General features: G+C 49.2%; 1 protein-coding gene across 1 annotated transcript; it reads left to right on the top strand.

Moving 5' to 3' along the window:
• The first annotated feature begins 11,735 nt into the window (after positions 1-11,735).
• On the top strand, positions 11,736-14,050 carry prokr1b (prokineticin receptor 1b). Its single transcript, XM_018740025.2, has 2 exons — positions 11,736-12,202; positions 13,354-14,050. Exons 1-2 carry the CDS (start codon positions 11,736-11,738, stop codon positions 14,048-14,050), a joined length of 1,164 nt encoding a protein of 387 aa, XP_018595541.2.
• Positions 14,051-14,293: the final 243 nt, after the last annotated feature.

Here is a 14,293-nt window from a genome sequence, read left to right as displayed (position 1 = left end):
AAGTTAAAACACTGCTGCATGTTGCTGTTATTTTGCTTGAAAACACATGACAATCAGGAGCTGAAGCGTCGCCTTTTCCCTCCGAGCGTCTCAGAGCCGAGCTGCGGTTCACTTCGGTCAACCACAGTGTGGAGTCAGTGCCGAACCTAGGGGGCGCACCTGTCCCTGTCCCTGTCCTGTTGCTGCTGCAGAGCCCTAGCAGAGCTCCCGGTGCCGGGCTTCGATCCTGTGGCAAACCTCATTTTTCAGCTGCCTTGGCTCTGTGCTGTGTGATGCACGCGCACACGCACACGTACATACACATACGTACACACACACAGACACACACACGATACCGCCAGATAGTAATCCTGAAATCTTCTCATTAATGGCTCAGATTTTCATTAGCTTCATTTGCAGCCCCCGTTCCCACTCTGTTAATCATGGCTGGGCTGATCTTCTGGGGAGGACGTGTCGGAGACGGACGGCCTGGGCAGACATCTGCCTCCTGTTAATCGACAGGCGTCAAAATGAAACAATTGTTTGGGCGTCTTTACTGCGTCCTCCTCACCCATAATCCTTTGCTCCCCTCATCCGTTTGTCTACGAGAGCGTGATCGTCTCTCGGTCGGGGCTCAGGGTGAGTCAGGAGGCACATCCATAGTGGAGTCTGAGACGTCTGGAGGCGACAGCTCGCTCTCGCTGTAGCTCTGCTCAGAAGCTCAGTGGGGAGGAGGGGGCGGTGTGACCGGGATGCCATGGAAACGGCATCTGGGGGGGGCGCAGCTGTGAAATTCAAATTTCTGAGTTCCAGCAGAGCTCTAATTGGGTTCCCCAGCCCTGCGAAGTGGTCTTACCATCTTCCCTTCTTCCCTGCAGACGACAGGCAGCTAAGGGAATCATTTCAGGGTGTCTCTAAGTCTGTCTGTCAATCGATCCATCGATCTATCGATCAGTTGCCTGATCAGTCAATCGATGTCAGTCACTGAATCAACCAATCCATGTAGCAGTGAATTAATGAATCAATTAATCAGTAAGTCAGTATTAAATCAAGTGCTCTCATCCCTGACCCACATCTGGGACTCAAACCTTTCACACCTGTTACCTGTTAGGGTCATCAACTTATGAGCACTTTTGGGACTGGAAGTGTGATCACAACTTGATTTGTTCGTATGGCACGAATGGACAGTTACCGTTCCGAGAAGCTGAAGGCCAAACGTAACATGTCGTTCCCAACCACAGCCCTTATTGCTAACCCTAACCCTAATCCTAACCCCAACCCTAACCATAACCATAACCCCTAACCCCTAACCCTAACCCCAATCCCTAACCCCTAATCCTAACCCCGAAACCCTAACCATAACCGTAACCCCTAACCTTAACCTTAACCCCTAACCTCTAACCCTAACCCCTAACCCTAACCAAAACCGTAACCCCAACCTTAACCTTAACCCCAACCCCTAACCCTAACCTTAACCCCTAACCCTAACCTCTAACCCTAACCCCTAACCCTAACCTTAACCCCTAACCCTTACCCCAACCCCAATCCTAACCCTAACCTCTAACCCTAACCATAATCCTAACCCCTAACCCCTAACCCTAACCCTAACCCCTAACCCTAATTACAACCCTAACCCTAACCCCTAACCTTAACCCCTATCCCTATCCCATCGTCTGCAGAACAGATGGACAAAGACGCTGGACTCCGATTCCCGTTGCCCGTGTTTCTGGACTTGTGTGAGATCCCCACATGCTGCAGGTCCCTTTGTGTTCAGGATTCCAGCTCTGGGGCTCATGTGTCCAACCATCCATGTCGAAACACTGCGAGTTAAATATTACAATGCGGCAGTTCACTGCTGTAGCACAATATTAAAAAGTCATGTATGCGGAGAATGACTCTCAGGGTGATGGTTCGTTTCACTCTCCTCATCGCGATGAGCACACAGGATGGTGCTTATCTTACAGCTGAATTGGTCCAAAAGCAATAAATATGGGTTATTAGTGAAAATTAGCTGTCAAAAGCTAAGTGCTACATAAGGGTTTATTTCACTGGGGTTTTTTATTTAGGAATTTACTAATAAACATAAATGTACTGCTTAATGGCAAATAAACTGCTTTATGAAAATGTGAATAAACACAAACTATTATGAATGAATTCCATTATCTCACAGCATACCTTTTGCAGTATTAAAGGTATTATAAATGTATCATTTATTTGAAGCTTAGTGGTTTAATTTATAGGGGGTGCGGTGGCGCAGTGGGTTGGACCGCAGTCCTACTCTCCAGTGGGTCTGGGGTTCGAGTCCCGCTTGGGGTGCCTTGTGACGGACTGGCGTCCCGTCCTGGGTATGTCCCCTCCCCCTCCGGCCTTACGCCCTGTGTTGCCGGGTAGGCTCCGGTTCCCCGTGACCCCGTAAGGGACAAGCGGTTCTGAAAATGTGTGTGTGTGGTTTAATTTAAACGAGTGTGTTTTTACTCTGTTTTTCCACTCCCCAAGATCCACTTCATTCACTTTATGACGTTTTCTTCAAAGGGACTCAGAAAAAATTGCCTGTTCGTACAGCATGTTCATGCTCGCGTACTTTCCGAGGCGAACGAGCCCCCAGACACATACAGCTGAACGTTTTGAGGGAATCTCTTGAACTGTGTGATTCACCTGCTGCTTCACCTGTCGGCTCGCTCGTCGTTTTGCTTTTGGGCGCCTCAACGCACCGCGTGCCGTAAGTCTTGCCGTGACATTTTTAATTAGCCGAGCTCATGGGGTTCGGATGCGTGACGGAGTATCGTATGGCGGGGGTCCGCGTCGCTCCTCCATCCATCAGTGGCAGTAAACGTGCCGATGTACCGCGATTACGGCACTGTGGAAATCGGGCTTCGTGGCTTTAAGGAGCCGTAGAGAAGATAACCCCTGATCCTCCATCACAAACGCTTTGTGTTTGATAAAGAATGTTGGGAAAAAAAAACATTGTTTTGCTCCCGGGTGACAGGAGCTTTTTGCCATTGTTTTCCATCCACCTCCTACTGTGCATCGAGCGCCAGTCGATGTTGTGCTGAAAAACTGCTCCCCGCGGTGGAGGTCATGGCTGGAAATGGAGATACGAGAAGGCCTTGGTGGAGCTGTCATCGCCGGTGAAATCCAGCTGATGAATGCAAAGCCCAGGCTGCTGGGATATTGATCTGCTCCGGTCAAAGATTTATGAAGTGACCCGTGGTGGAGGGGAAGCAGGTCCTGTCATGTGCACCGGCAGGGAGGTGATATGCAGCGTCGCTTCACCCTCTTACCTGAGAGTCTTCCCCAAAAGGACGTTCCGAAGATGAAGGTGATCCCTTCCGATCTGACGATCCGACGGTGCCATTCGCATGTCATGTATGAAATAGGAAAAAGACAGCTGTGGCTTTTTTGAATTTTTCTGGGAAATGACAAATGACTGAAGTGGTTAAGGTTACGGTTAGGGTTAGGGTTGGGGTTTGGTTAGGGTTAGGGGCGCGGCTGAGAATTGGTGTATAAGAGAAGACATGCAGTGCAGCACCCCAGCAGTTATTGCTCTAAACCTTTAACCTCTACGCACCCTGCTGACCTCCTGTCTTACAGCCGTACAGCCCACGTTATTATGCTCACAAGCTAGTCCAGGCCATCTTCTGATTGGTCAGGCCTCAAACAAGTTCCTGATTGGTCATTCCTGAAGCCACACTATGACAGGTCACGCCTCAGTCCAGCTTCCTAGTGATTACGTGACAGCGGTCAGTTTATACCCGATGGACACTGCGACACTGTGAGCCATCAATAAAGAGCGCAAACGAACCCAGAATTCGCCCCTCGTGTTTCTTCCCCAGTCTCGGTACGGCGTGCGTGTTTGCTTGAGGCCCCGTCTCGGTGGAGTGGGGCAACGGGATTCTGTTGAGAGATCCAGATGCCAGGGATACTGCTAGGCGAGGCGGAGGAGGTCCACACGAGAGCCTGTGGATATCCCCCGAGTACGTGCGCGATGGTGCGTGCGATGAAGGCAGAGGCTGCTGAGAAACTTCTCCCCGTGTACATTACCGGCACCTCGCTGGATCGATACTCCGTCTCCACAGGGTCTGAGGAGCAAATGCCAAACCCAGATTGCAGCAGCAGCAGCAACGCCAGCAGCAGCACCGCGTGCCGCCTTGGTTTGGCTCTTCTTTTTCCCTAAATGTGTGACGTTCAGAAACGCAGTTTAGAAAGAATCTGAGATCTGAAATTATCGCATTTAAGGGACCCCACTTTCAGCTCTCTGTTGCCATGTGGCTGAGTAAGAAAGCACAGTGCGTTAACCGCAGTTACGCTGTAGTCAAGGTGCAGACGATGTATATTCCCCTGGCCACAAGCAGAGCTATAAGAAACAGAGTACTTGAACATCTTCCACTATTTACCCTTTTCTTTGTCAGTTAACATTTACTGAATTTATCATTTCAAGATTTATCCCACAGTTTCGCCGCTTTACGAAATGGACCACGTTCTGGGGCTTGGGAGCAATTATATTTGTATAAGTGCACGAGCACCTCCCTCTTAGCGCCGAAAACAATTTTCCAATAAAATGAGCCACCAGAGACAGTGAGTTACATAACCAGATGCATACTTTGCATCCCAGGTTCATCCTCTCTTTGCTGAGAAGAGTTGGAAAGCACTTTTATAATGACTTGTTACTTGCAGAAAGACAAGCCTCCCCTGAGCTATTGCGGTTTTACTGTGGGGAAACACCTCAGACCTGCCAGAAGCAGAACCATTCTTGCAGATACAAGCATTTTGTGCCCCTCGCACTCAGAACCACCGTTGAACGTATCGGGATGAGGAGGCACTTGGGAGCGGCGCAACGTACAGGAAGTGTAAAAGAAATCCTGCAGCACCAAATCCCACACACACCGTCCGAAGCCGCTTGTCCGGAGGCGAACCGGAGCCTAGCAACACGGGGCGCAAGGGACGCGGCCCAGACGAGATGCCAGTCCGTCGTAAGGCACCCCAAGCAGGACTCGAACCCCAGACCCACCACGCGGCGGGACCCGGCCAAGCCTGCTGCGCCACTGCACCCCCCACAGCAATAAATAGTCTACCTTTCCATGTAATAAAATTAATTTCTGCCAGGAAATTGCTCAATCAATCAATCAATCAATGTATCTATCTATCTGTAATATACTCAAATATAGAGTTATATATAGAGACATATATAAATTATATACCTGTCCCGGTGAAGCAAGAAACTGGAACACTGCAACGATCTGGACCACAGCACGTGGCGGACAGGAGGCTCGAGGGTCGGACCCATGTTGCGAACTCATTTCAGCGCGTAAGTCTGAAGCCGTATCTGAAGAGGATTCTGCACCGCCAACAATTCCCCCGATTTACCGCAGCTTACTAAATGGACGTTCGACCGGCGACGCGTCCGACGCAGCGGCGTGCGGCTGTCCTCACCACTTTAAAATGATCGTTTTTCACGACAGGCCACACAACACGGTTCGAAGTGTCCCACGAGCTTAATCATATCTTTATCTGTGCAATAACACCGGCGCAGATCCACGTTTCCATTCCCACTTTAAGCGGTGTGAAAGCCAGTTATCTGCGCACAGCCTTCACGAGTCTCTTCGAGATGCAAGTGCTTTTTAAAGCTGCAGTGCTACTGGTTGAAAAACCACATTTCTCATTAAAAACGTGTTCTGCTGCGCAGCGGTTTGAGTGAACACCTGATGAAGCGCTGCTGACACGGTACATCATTACCCAGAATGCCGCCCCACCCTCGCCTCTTCATAAGAGGGAAGAAACAATACACCTCCTATCATTATATGCGAGAGGACTGAGCGTGCTGTTAATATTAACCATGTTTACCCAGTGACAGGGTTCCCTTCTGCGGTAATAAATTCAAAGCTCATCATCTGTCTGCAGATCATGCCCCAGTTTTGTGGAGAGCAACATCTCAGGTTCTCCTCATTATCTTGGCACGTCTCAGTAAACCTGTGGGAGTCCATGCGGTTCCAAAGCGGTGTCCTCTCACCATTGTGTCCACTTCCTGCTTGCATCCACGGGTGCACCATGGGGTATAACACGGTAAGGCCTCCAGCGAGGGTCCAAACCACAGGAAGAACACAGCAGAGTTCACAGCCGAAGCTCTTCTGCGTGGGAAGATCTCGCAGCAGTTCCACACTCAGCACAAGAGCAGATCTCCTTGGTTCCAGCGGCTGGAAAAGGGACCGGAGGTGGGTGCTGTAGTGAAAACAGTACTCAGGCAAAAATACTTTCACCTTCAGAAAAATTGCTCAGAAAAGGTAGTGGGGTACTAATAATACCTTACGCATGCTTAAAAAATAGACATCCAAAAGTATAAGGGAAATACAGTATATAACTTGTCAAGTCCTGAAGTTACTTTGAATCAAATTGAACTTTTTAATGTTCTAAACCATTAACAATGTTAGCAGCTGCAATGTGCACCTTGTCTAATATTTATCTCACGCAGCTTACACTGTAAAGGCTGTTAAGGTACTTACAGTGCAGTTATTTACTCATTTATACAGCTGGGTATTTTTATCGGAGCCATTTAAAGTTAATACCTTGCATAAGGACACTACACCTGGGATTTAAACCCACAACCTTTGTGTCCAAAGGCAGCAGCTCGAACCACTACACAAAGGCCTTCCTGTGAAAGAATGGAACCAAAGAAGATGCAGAAGTCAAGGAAACTGCCATCTGAGATGACTGAAGAGATGCTGCTGATGAGTCACCCTAAAAGTGACTGGCAGGTGACAACAACCAATGAAATCCACAGAAGATGCTGCGGTTTGCAGGAAAATGAAAGATAAAATATTAAACGGGAAATATTCAACAGAACTGAGAAGAGGGTGACAGGAACGTAACAGAGTAAAAGTACATTTTTTATTTAGAAGTATAAAAGTAAAACCGAAAGGTTTCCCAAAAACTGTTTTGAAATGTACACTTTACTACAAGTAGAAGCAATGGAGTCAATAAAACCCATTACTACCCACCTCTGTATCGGGATCACGTAGCAGGTGGGCTTCTCCATCCATCAAGCCCCTCCGCTCTTGTTCCCAGTGGACAGGAGATACTGACCCTTGGATGGATGGACGTGCCCTCGAGTCGAACCCGATTCATAGCGACCGCTCGCGTGGTTTACAAGGGCAACGAGGAACGGAAGCCGTTGGGTTCATCCACAACACATCGGAAAATGTCCCCGCTGGGATCGTGTTGCTGTAGCAGCTCCAGAGCTGCACAACGCTCGACTAAAACCTTTGCATATTTTTGCCATGGGTGCTATTCCCTCCAAAAATTGATTTGTTTTGTCACAAACCAAAGACCCAGACAGTGGCATAGAGACTCCTGAAGAAGAAAGTGGAACCCTGGGAAAAACCGAACAATCCTTTAATAAATCCTCTGCCCAACGGTTATTAACAAGAGTTCATTCTGAATTTTACACCAAAAAGCCTTTGTTGGACTTCATGATTTAGCATTCAAAGGAGTTCATTGTACGGCCCTGGCCTTGATCTCGGTCCGGGAGGCAATAGAATGCGAGGCCTTGTGGAGACGGGCGGCTTCAAAGGAGGACACAGGGATATCGCGTCACCTCTGTTCCACCTGCCCATCGCAGGGTTTGTACACCGAACCGCTTGGTGTCTAACAGCACATATTTCTAACCTGAAGGTGTCTGGTTCTATTCCCAGATGTCCGAAATGGGTTGAGTTGTGAACTACTCTTGATCAAAGCATTGGCTTGGCCATTAAAAAGGTCAACGTGAGGCACTTGTGTATTCTGCAGGGTGGTTTCAAAGAATTCTTGAATTCTTACCACATTCTATATTTGCACCATGTTTGAGGTTCTGGGATTGGTGTGACTCAGTGGCAGTGTTTTGTTGATGTCTTGGGTCAGATGATACTTTTAAGATTTTATCTTCCCTGACAAACTGCGGGGACTTCAGTTTGATTCCTCTCGTTCTCCTGCTTTTGCCATCTCAGAAAATTTGTTCTCATCTGGGTGGTGGAGATGCCGGTATAGCTCTTGATGTCACTCTCAGCCTTCCCAGTGGACATGATTGCATTCTCCAGTCCAGGTGAAGAAACACAAAAAGTGGAACACTGACACATTTCACCTCACATTTCAATTCTTTCTCCAGCTCCCGCATTAGCTCTGCCTACTAGTCCTTAGATGTGACACTCATATCTCACTTTTCAGATGGTGAGCCCACAGTGCAATTCCACATAGTCTTCTCAGGCTGTGCTCAGCCAAGTCAAGGTCATCCAACCACCTCGATATCAAACACCAGTCCTTATCATGCTTTTGAGGGGTATTGGATCCCAGAAACCCCAATCCAGAGAAGGAACTTGTGTTGTGTTTCCAACTTCCACAGGAGCCTGTTAATCGGATCAACGTTTGTCCAGCCCCATCTCCTTTGACCAATTTGTTAAGAGTGACCTCACCAGAAGTCCAAGACTCCAGAGAAGGTATCTTTCATCTCCGGAGATCCCTGGGGTACTGGGACACAATACTGGCTGTGGAAAACTTGCCACAAGTGTGACATCCTGGGCAGGTGTGGTGGACGTCACTAATCTTGAGCTGGTTGCTGCCCAGCTAGCGTTTGTCCCAATGGACCAAATGGATCTGCAAGTTGTGTGAGCTCGTAGTCAGAATAGCTTCATCGACTCTTTCTAGAGATGCTGGACATGGAATTAGACCAACGTGGCACCTGCCAATTCTGTAATTCCATGAGGAGATTTCAAGGAATGCATGGCCGGTGATGGAAAAACTTGGAACGGCTTAATCGGGAAGAAGGTTCCTGATGTTGTTTTTTGGCTAAGATAAGCAAATATCCCCTAAGAACAAAAGGCAGAATGAAGTCATATCTATCATATCATGGAATTTCATTGTATTGTATACAGTGACAATAAAGTATCTTATCTTATCTTATCTCTTTGCTCCTGAAGTCTTACCACATAAACTAATAGAAAGAACTGAGAATAAATGAATGTTTCTTGAAATCTTGCTCTATGTAAACAGATATGAAAAGAAGTAAAAGAAGTAAATTGCGCGTTTCACACAATGATGCGCAATTGTTCACTTCGTTGATTTGCCCTCAGGGAATTTACCACACTCGGTACCGCAGCGGTGCGGGATCTGGGTGCCGCTCCCGCGACCGTCCAAGGAGCACTGAGGGTCTTTGCCGCGTCAGAAACGCAGATGCAAAACTGGAGACGTAAGAGAGGAGAGCGGAGCGCAGCGGCTCGGAGCGGCTCGGAGCGGATTGGAACGCAGAGGAACGCAGACGAACGCAGAAGAAGAAGGCAGGAGGAGAGGCGCTCTCGGCCACGGCGGATGGACTCACTCTCCCTCCGCGGTCCGTTTGCGGTCCTTCTCTCGGCTCGCTCTCCGCGGCGTCTTTGCGCGCCGCCCCTCGCAGCGGCGGTCGAGCGGGGAAAAGGCGGCGCGTCTGCGGGACACAGACAGGTGAGTCAGTGTGTGTGAGACACTCCGCCCGGACACCTGCTGAGTTGAGTGTGAGCTCTGCTTATATGCGTAGCGCTCTTCAGATGAAACACTTAATTATACCTTAATATTTTTACAGTCGGCAAGCCTATTTTTATTTTATTTTATTTTATTTTATTTTATTTTATCCATACTTTTTTTCACAACCACTTTGTTGTACTCTGGGCTAAAATCATGTGCTCAGTTTATTTTATTAACTTCAAATTGTTATTTCCTTACCGCAGTAAGCCTGCATAATAAAAATGTAGGTACACTGACGCCGGTGCACGTCACACGACTCAGTGTGTGTGTGTGTGTGTGTGTGTGCGTGTGTGTGTTTAGCTTTTTACAGGCATAAGTGCATACAGTAACAGCGCCTCGAATGCAGAGACTCGATCCATGTACAGTCTGTCGAGGTTTTTCCAAATGTCCACGCGGCGCTCGGCGCCCGGAGACTCGTATAAAAACTCAGCAGCGTGTATTTGGCTCGTTGTCATTGCCGATTGGATTGCTCAGTGCATTTACCGTGGTAAATAAAGTGCCTGGGCTGGAGAGAATCCCCTTGCCCCAACCCACACAGAGAGGAACAGTCCTTATTTATTTTATTTTATTTTATTTTATTTTATTTTATTTTATTTTATTTTGTTTGGCTCCTACACTGATTGACTTGCACGTGCTGCTTTCCTGGACAAAAAGGGGCTGAAAAGGTGTACAAATGAAACCTGTTGCCTTCAGAGGGGAAAGAGCCCTGTGTTACAGTCTCACCAACTACTGTAATAAATGTGTTATGGACAGGTTTTCTAATTAATTTTCTCATTAACCCGCTTCCTTTCGTCAGTCCTGTTCTTCACAGATAAATTGCAGTTGTGAGTGGGCTTTGTGAGATGAGGGCAGGCGGCTCTGTGTTTAATCCATGTTCAAAAACCAAGCATGATGCACATCAGTATTTCTACAATGATAATCTTTTTTTTTTTTTTTTTTTAACATTTTCAGGCTAATTGAGTAAAGCAAGAACGGTTGGTGCCTGCAAACTTTATAAAATATGTACAGAGCATCTTGGAATGATGCACCAGCAGGTGGCATAGTGGTTAAGGTCATGAACTCGTTGCCAGGTCAAGCCCCCGTCCCCAGTCCTGCTGCCCCCCATCTGCTACCGACCCTGAATTTCCCCAGAAAAATGCTCAGATTTATAAAAAAGGACAAGCACTGCATACTGATTTGGATAAAACTGTCAGTTTAGCAGCAAATTAAACAAATTAAAAAGCCACTTCCAATGTAATGGGAAGACGAGGGAAAATAATCACTCCATTACACCACTAATATTTTAAAACCTTTTTTATTGTCACAAGCTTTTCAAGTTTGTTTGTTTGTGTTTTTATTTCCATGCACCTGTGCTTCCCAAAGCGCCATTGCGAGGAAGCCGCCAATTGTCTCCCCTTCTTAGTGCCGCTCCCTCCTGCACCGCTCCACGATGACATAATAATAACCCTTAAAACAAATGTGATTGTCGTTCTTTCTCAGCGCTCCAGCACTTTGTCACTCTAACAGGCGGAACAGTCACCGGAGTCGAAAAGGCTGGAAGAGCGTACAGCCATTCGTTCGACTGCCGCTCTAACGCAGGTCATCCGGGGTGACAAATGCAATGAGCGCTGCGAGTAAAGAAGAGCACAAAAGCAGAATTAGCACTTACTGCAGTGGCTGGGAGAGTCACCGCAGCTACACTTGAGGGACATGAATGTAACGGTCTCTTATCCACAGATAAAAACCACACGCTGCGAAAAGCTGAATAATGCATGTGCCAGTCCTGGAGGGTGAGGTCTTATTTTTGTGTAAATATTTTATTCATGGACATTTGCACCGGTGCATCCTCGACTGCTTCCTCCAAACGGTCCTTGAGCTCTGAGGTTGATTTGAGGAGACTCCGGAGGAGTATTCGTACCCGTCCCCGATGCGATCAGCTGCTGTATGAAAGGGTTCGCGTCTTCGTGACGCGCCGATGACTCCGAAGGGTCTCGCTGTCGCTCCTAAAGATGCCTTCGTTCCCTACGAACTCCCGAAGCCCGTTTCCCTCTTCCGAACGTGTGTTCTGTCACATCCCGTGAGGCTTTACGGATCTCTTAAAGTCAAAACTGAATCCCCACGTGATTTCGGCGTCTGAGAACGAGCCAGAGAGGCGCAGCCGCAGCGGCATCACGGCTTCTCGCTCTCATTTCTCTTCCTGCAGAAACATCTAAGAGCCGAAACAAACGCGACGGGGGGTGATAAACGGCAAAGCCATGGGGGAGTCCAATGGCAGCCAGCTGGAGGTTCCGTACGCAGGGACGCACGGGTATCTGCCGGGCTTCCTGCCGGAGCCTTTCACGGGCAGCTATGACACGGACTACGGGGTCCCGGGCGACGACGCTCTGGACGCCTCCCAGGGCCGCGCCTTCTTCGTGGCCACCATCGTCATCGGCGTCGTGCTCGTGTGCATCATGTTGGTGTGCGGCATCGGCAACTTCCTGTTCATCGTCACGCTGGCGCGCTACAGGAAGCTGAGGAACCTCACCAACCTCCTGATCGCCAACCTGGCCGTGTCAGACCTGCTGGTGGCCGTGGTCTGCTGCCCCTTCCTGCTGGACTACTACGTGGTGAAGCAGCTCTCCTGGGACCACGGGCTCGTGCTCTGCGCCTCCGTCAACTACCTGCGCACCGTCTCCCTCTACGTGTCCACCAACGCCCTGCTGGCCATCGCCGTCGACAGGTGGGTGGCTCTCCGGAGGTCCCCGGCGTGTCGACGCCGTAAAAAAAGTGCAAAATACGCCACGCCTTGTCGACGGTCAGCCAAAATTCACAGTAAAAACGAAATCGGAAGGAAACAGTAAGTTTGTTTGAAATGCGGTCACCTATTTGTGTTTTCATGCAAAGGCTTCGTTGTATCGCTAATACTTGTGCGTTGGAGGGAGGAAAGGAAAAGAGCCCAACAAGGCAGCCGGTTAAAGTGCCCAGGATGGCATCACCAGTTGCCTCACCAGTTGCCTCACCAGTCGCATCCTTTGGCCATAAAGCAAACCCAGCCTGATACACTTTCCACCAGTGCAAAACTTGGTAATACCATGTTTTACCTGAATCACTTGATTAATGCCAGAGACCTTAACCGTAACATTGCGCAAAATCAAACTGAGGGAAGCCCATAAAACACCCAGACCCCATGCGCATCGTATTTCTCTCATAAATCAGAGTTGCGTGAGTGAAGCTACAGAGGAAACACACTGGAAACAACAGCCTCCAGGCGTATTCTGACTTTCGATGAATTATTTCACTCCCACTGCCACACGCCGACTTCACGCCATAGGGGTGTGCGTGTCCATGTCAGGGTGGGTAATCAATGTTCCTCATCTGGAAGGAGTTAAGAATATGGCAGAAACACAATGTGTTCAAGAACAGTTCAGTTGGGAGAGGATGTCGCTGCTGTGACAGCTTCGTATTTTACATGGATAGATAGATAGATAGATAGATAGATAGATAGATAGACAGGTGCATGGGCGGGCGGGCGGGTGGATGGACAGATGGGTTGATGGATGGATGGATGGATGGATGGATGGATGGATGGAATGGAACAATGCAGACTTCCAGCGACAGGCTGTAAGAAAACAAAAGGAAAGAGTTGCAATCGAATGTTTAGAAGGTAAACTCTACTGTTTTTCTTCCACTTTCCATATTGATTTGACTTTTTCCTAAGACTGGCTCTGGGTCTGGGTAACAATGAAGTGTGAAAGGGCACCTAATGAATTTGCTGTCAGCAGTTAAACGTAGGGAAGAACCTCCTGTTTGGAGATCGGTGGCAGAGTTCACGAAGGTGCCGGCGAAGCGCGGTGGCGTTACTGCGATGTCGGGCTTCTCCTCCTGCTCCAGGTACATGGCCATCGTTCATCCTCTGAGGCCACGCATGAAGCACCAGACTGCCTACTGCTTGATCACGGGCGTGTGGATCGTTCCCGTCCTCATCTCCATACCCTCCGCGTACTTCGCCTCTGAGACCGTGTACCCGGACGCTTCCTCGCAGCACAACAAGTTCTTCTGTGCTCAAGTGTGGCCCGTGGACCAGAAGCTCTACTACCGCTCCTACTTCCTGTTCATCTTCGGCGTGGAGTTCGTGGGGCCGGTTCTGACCATGGCGCTGTGCTACGTGCGCATCTCCAGGGAGCTCTGGTTCAAGAGCGTGCCGGGCTACCAGACGGAGCAGATCCGGCGGCGGCTCCGCGGGCGCCGCAGGACGGTCATGGTGCTCATCGGCATCCTGACGGCTTACATCCTGTGCTGGGCGCCATACTACGGTTTCACCATCCTGCGCGACTTCCACCCCACCCTTGTACTGCGCGAGAGGAACTTCCTGGTGGCTTTCTACATCATCGAGTGCATCGCCATGAGCAACGGGATGATCAACACCTTCTGCTTCGTCAGCGTGAGAAACAACACGGTGCAGCACCTGAAGAGGATCGTGCTCTTCCGCTGGAGGTCCACCTACGTGCCCGGCAAGGCGGCCGAGGAGACGGACCTGAGGACTTCCTCTATGCCCGTGACGGAGATCGACTGCGTGCGCCTGAAGTGAGGCCCTCAGAGGGGACGGAGCGGCGGACGCGGGTGGCCAGGGCGCGATCGTGGCGGAACCGGACTGAGAGAAGAACCGAGAACCTTCCGCCTCCTCAGAGAGCTACCAGTGAGCGTGAACGTTGAATGACCGCACAGAAGGAGTCGTGACGACCGCTTTGCGAACGCCAACAGGGGTCAACGGGTGGTCTCAGTGTCGGTCACAAAAAAAAAAACATTCTCCTTTTATTCAGTTTGACCGAAA

This window comes from Scleropages formosus, chromosome 4 (assembly GCF_900964775.1).
Source record: "Scleropages formosus chromosome 4, fSclFor1.1, whole genome shotgun sequence".
Lineage (NCBI taxonomy): Eukaryota > Metazoa > Chordata > Actinopteri > Osteoglossiformes > Osteoglossidae > Scleropages > Scleropages formosus.
The sequence above is the reverse complement of the archived record's forward strand: the minus strand, read 5'-3'. Positions and strand labels throughout refer to the sequence as shown.

Excerpts from the sequence above, each read along its gene's own strand:
- prokr1b (XM_018740025.2), top strand. The coding sequence starts at position 11,736 with ATGGGGGAGTCCAATGGCAGCCAGCTGGAGGTTCCGTACGCAGGGACG. Across the intron at positions 12,203-13,353 it reads CTGGCCATCGCCGTCGACAG|GTACATGGCCATCGTTCATC; the intron begins GTGGGTGGCTCT and ends CTCCTGCTCCAG.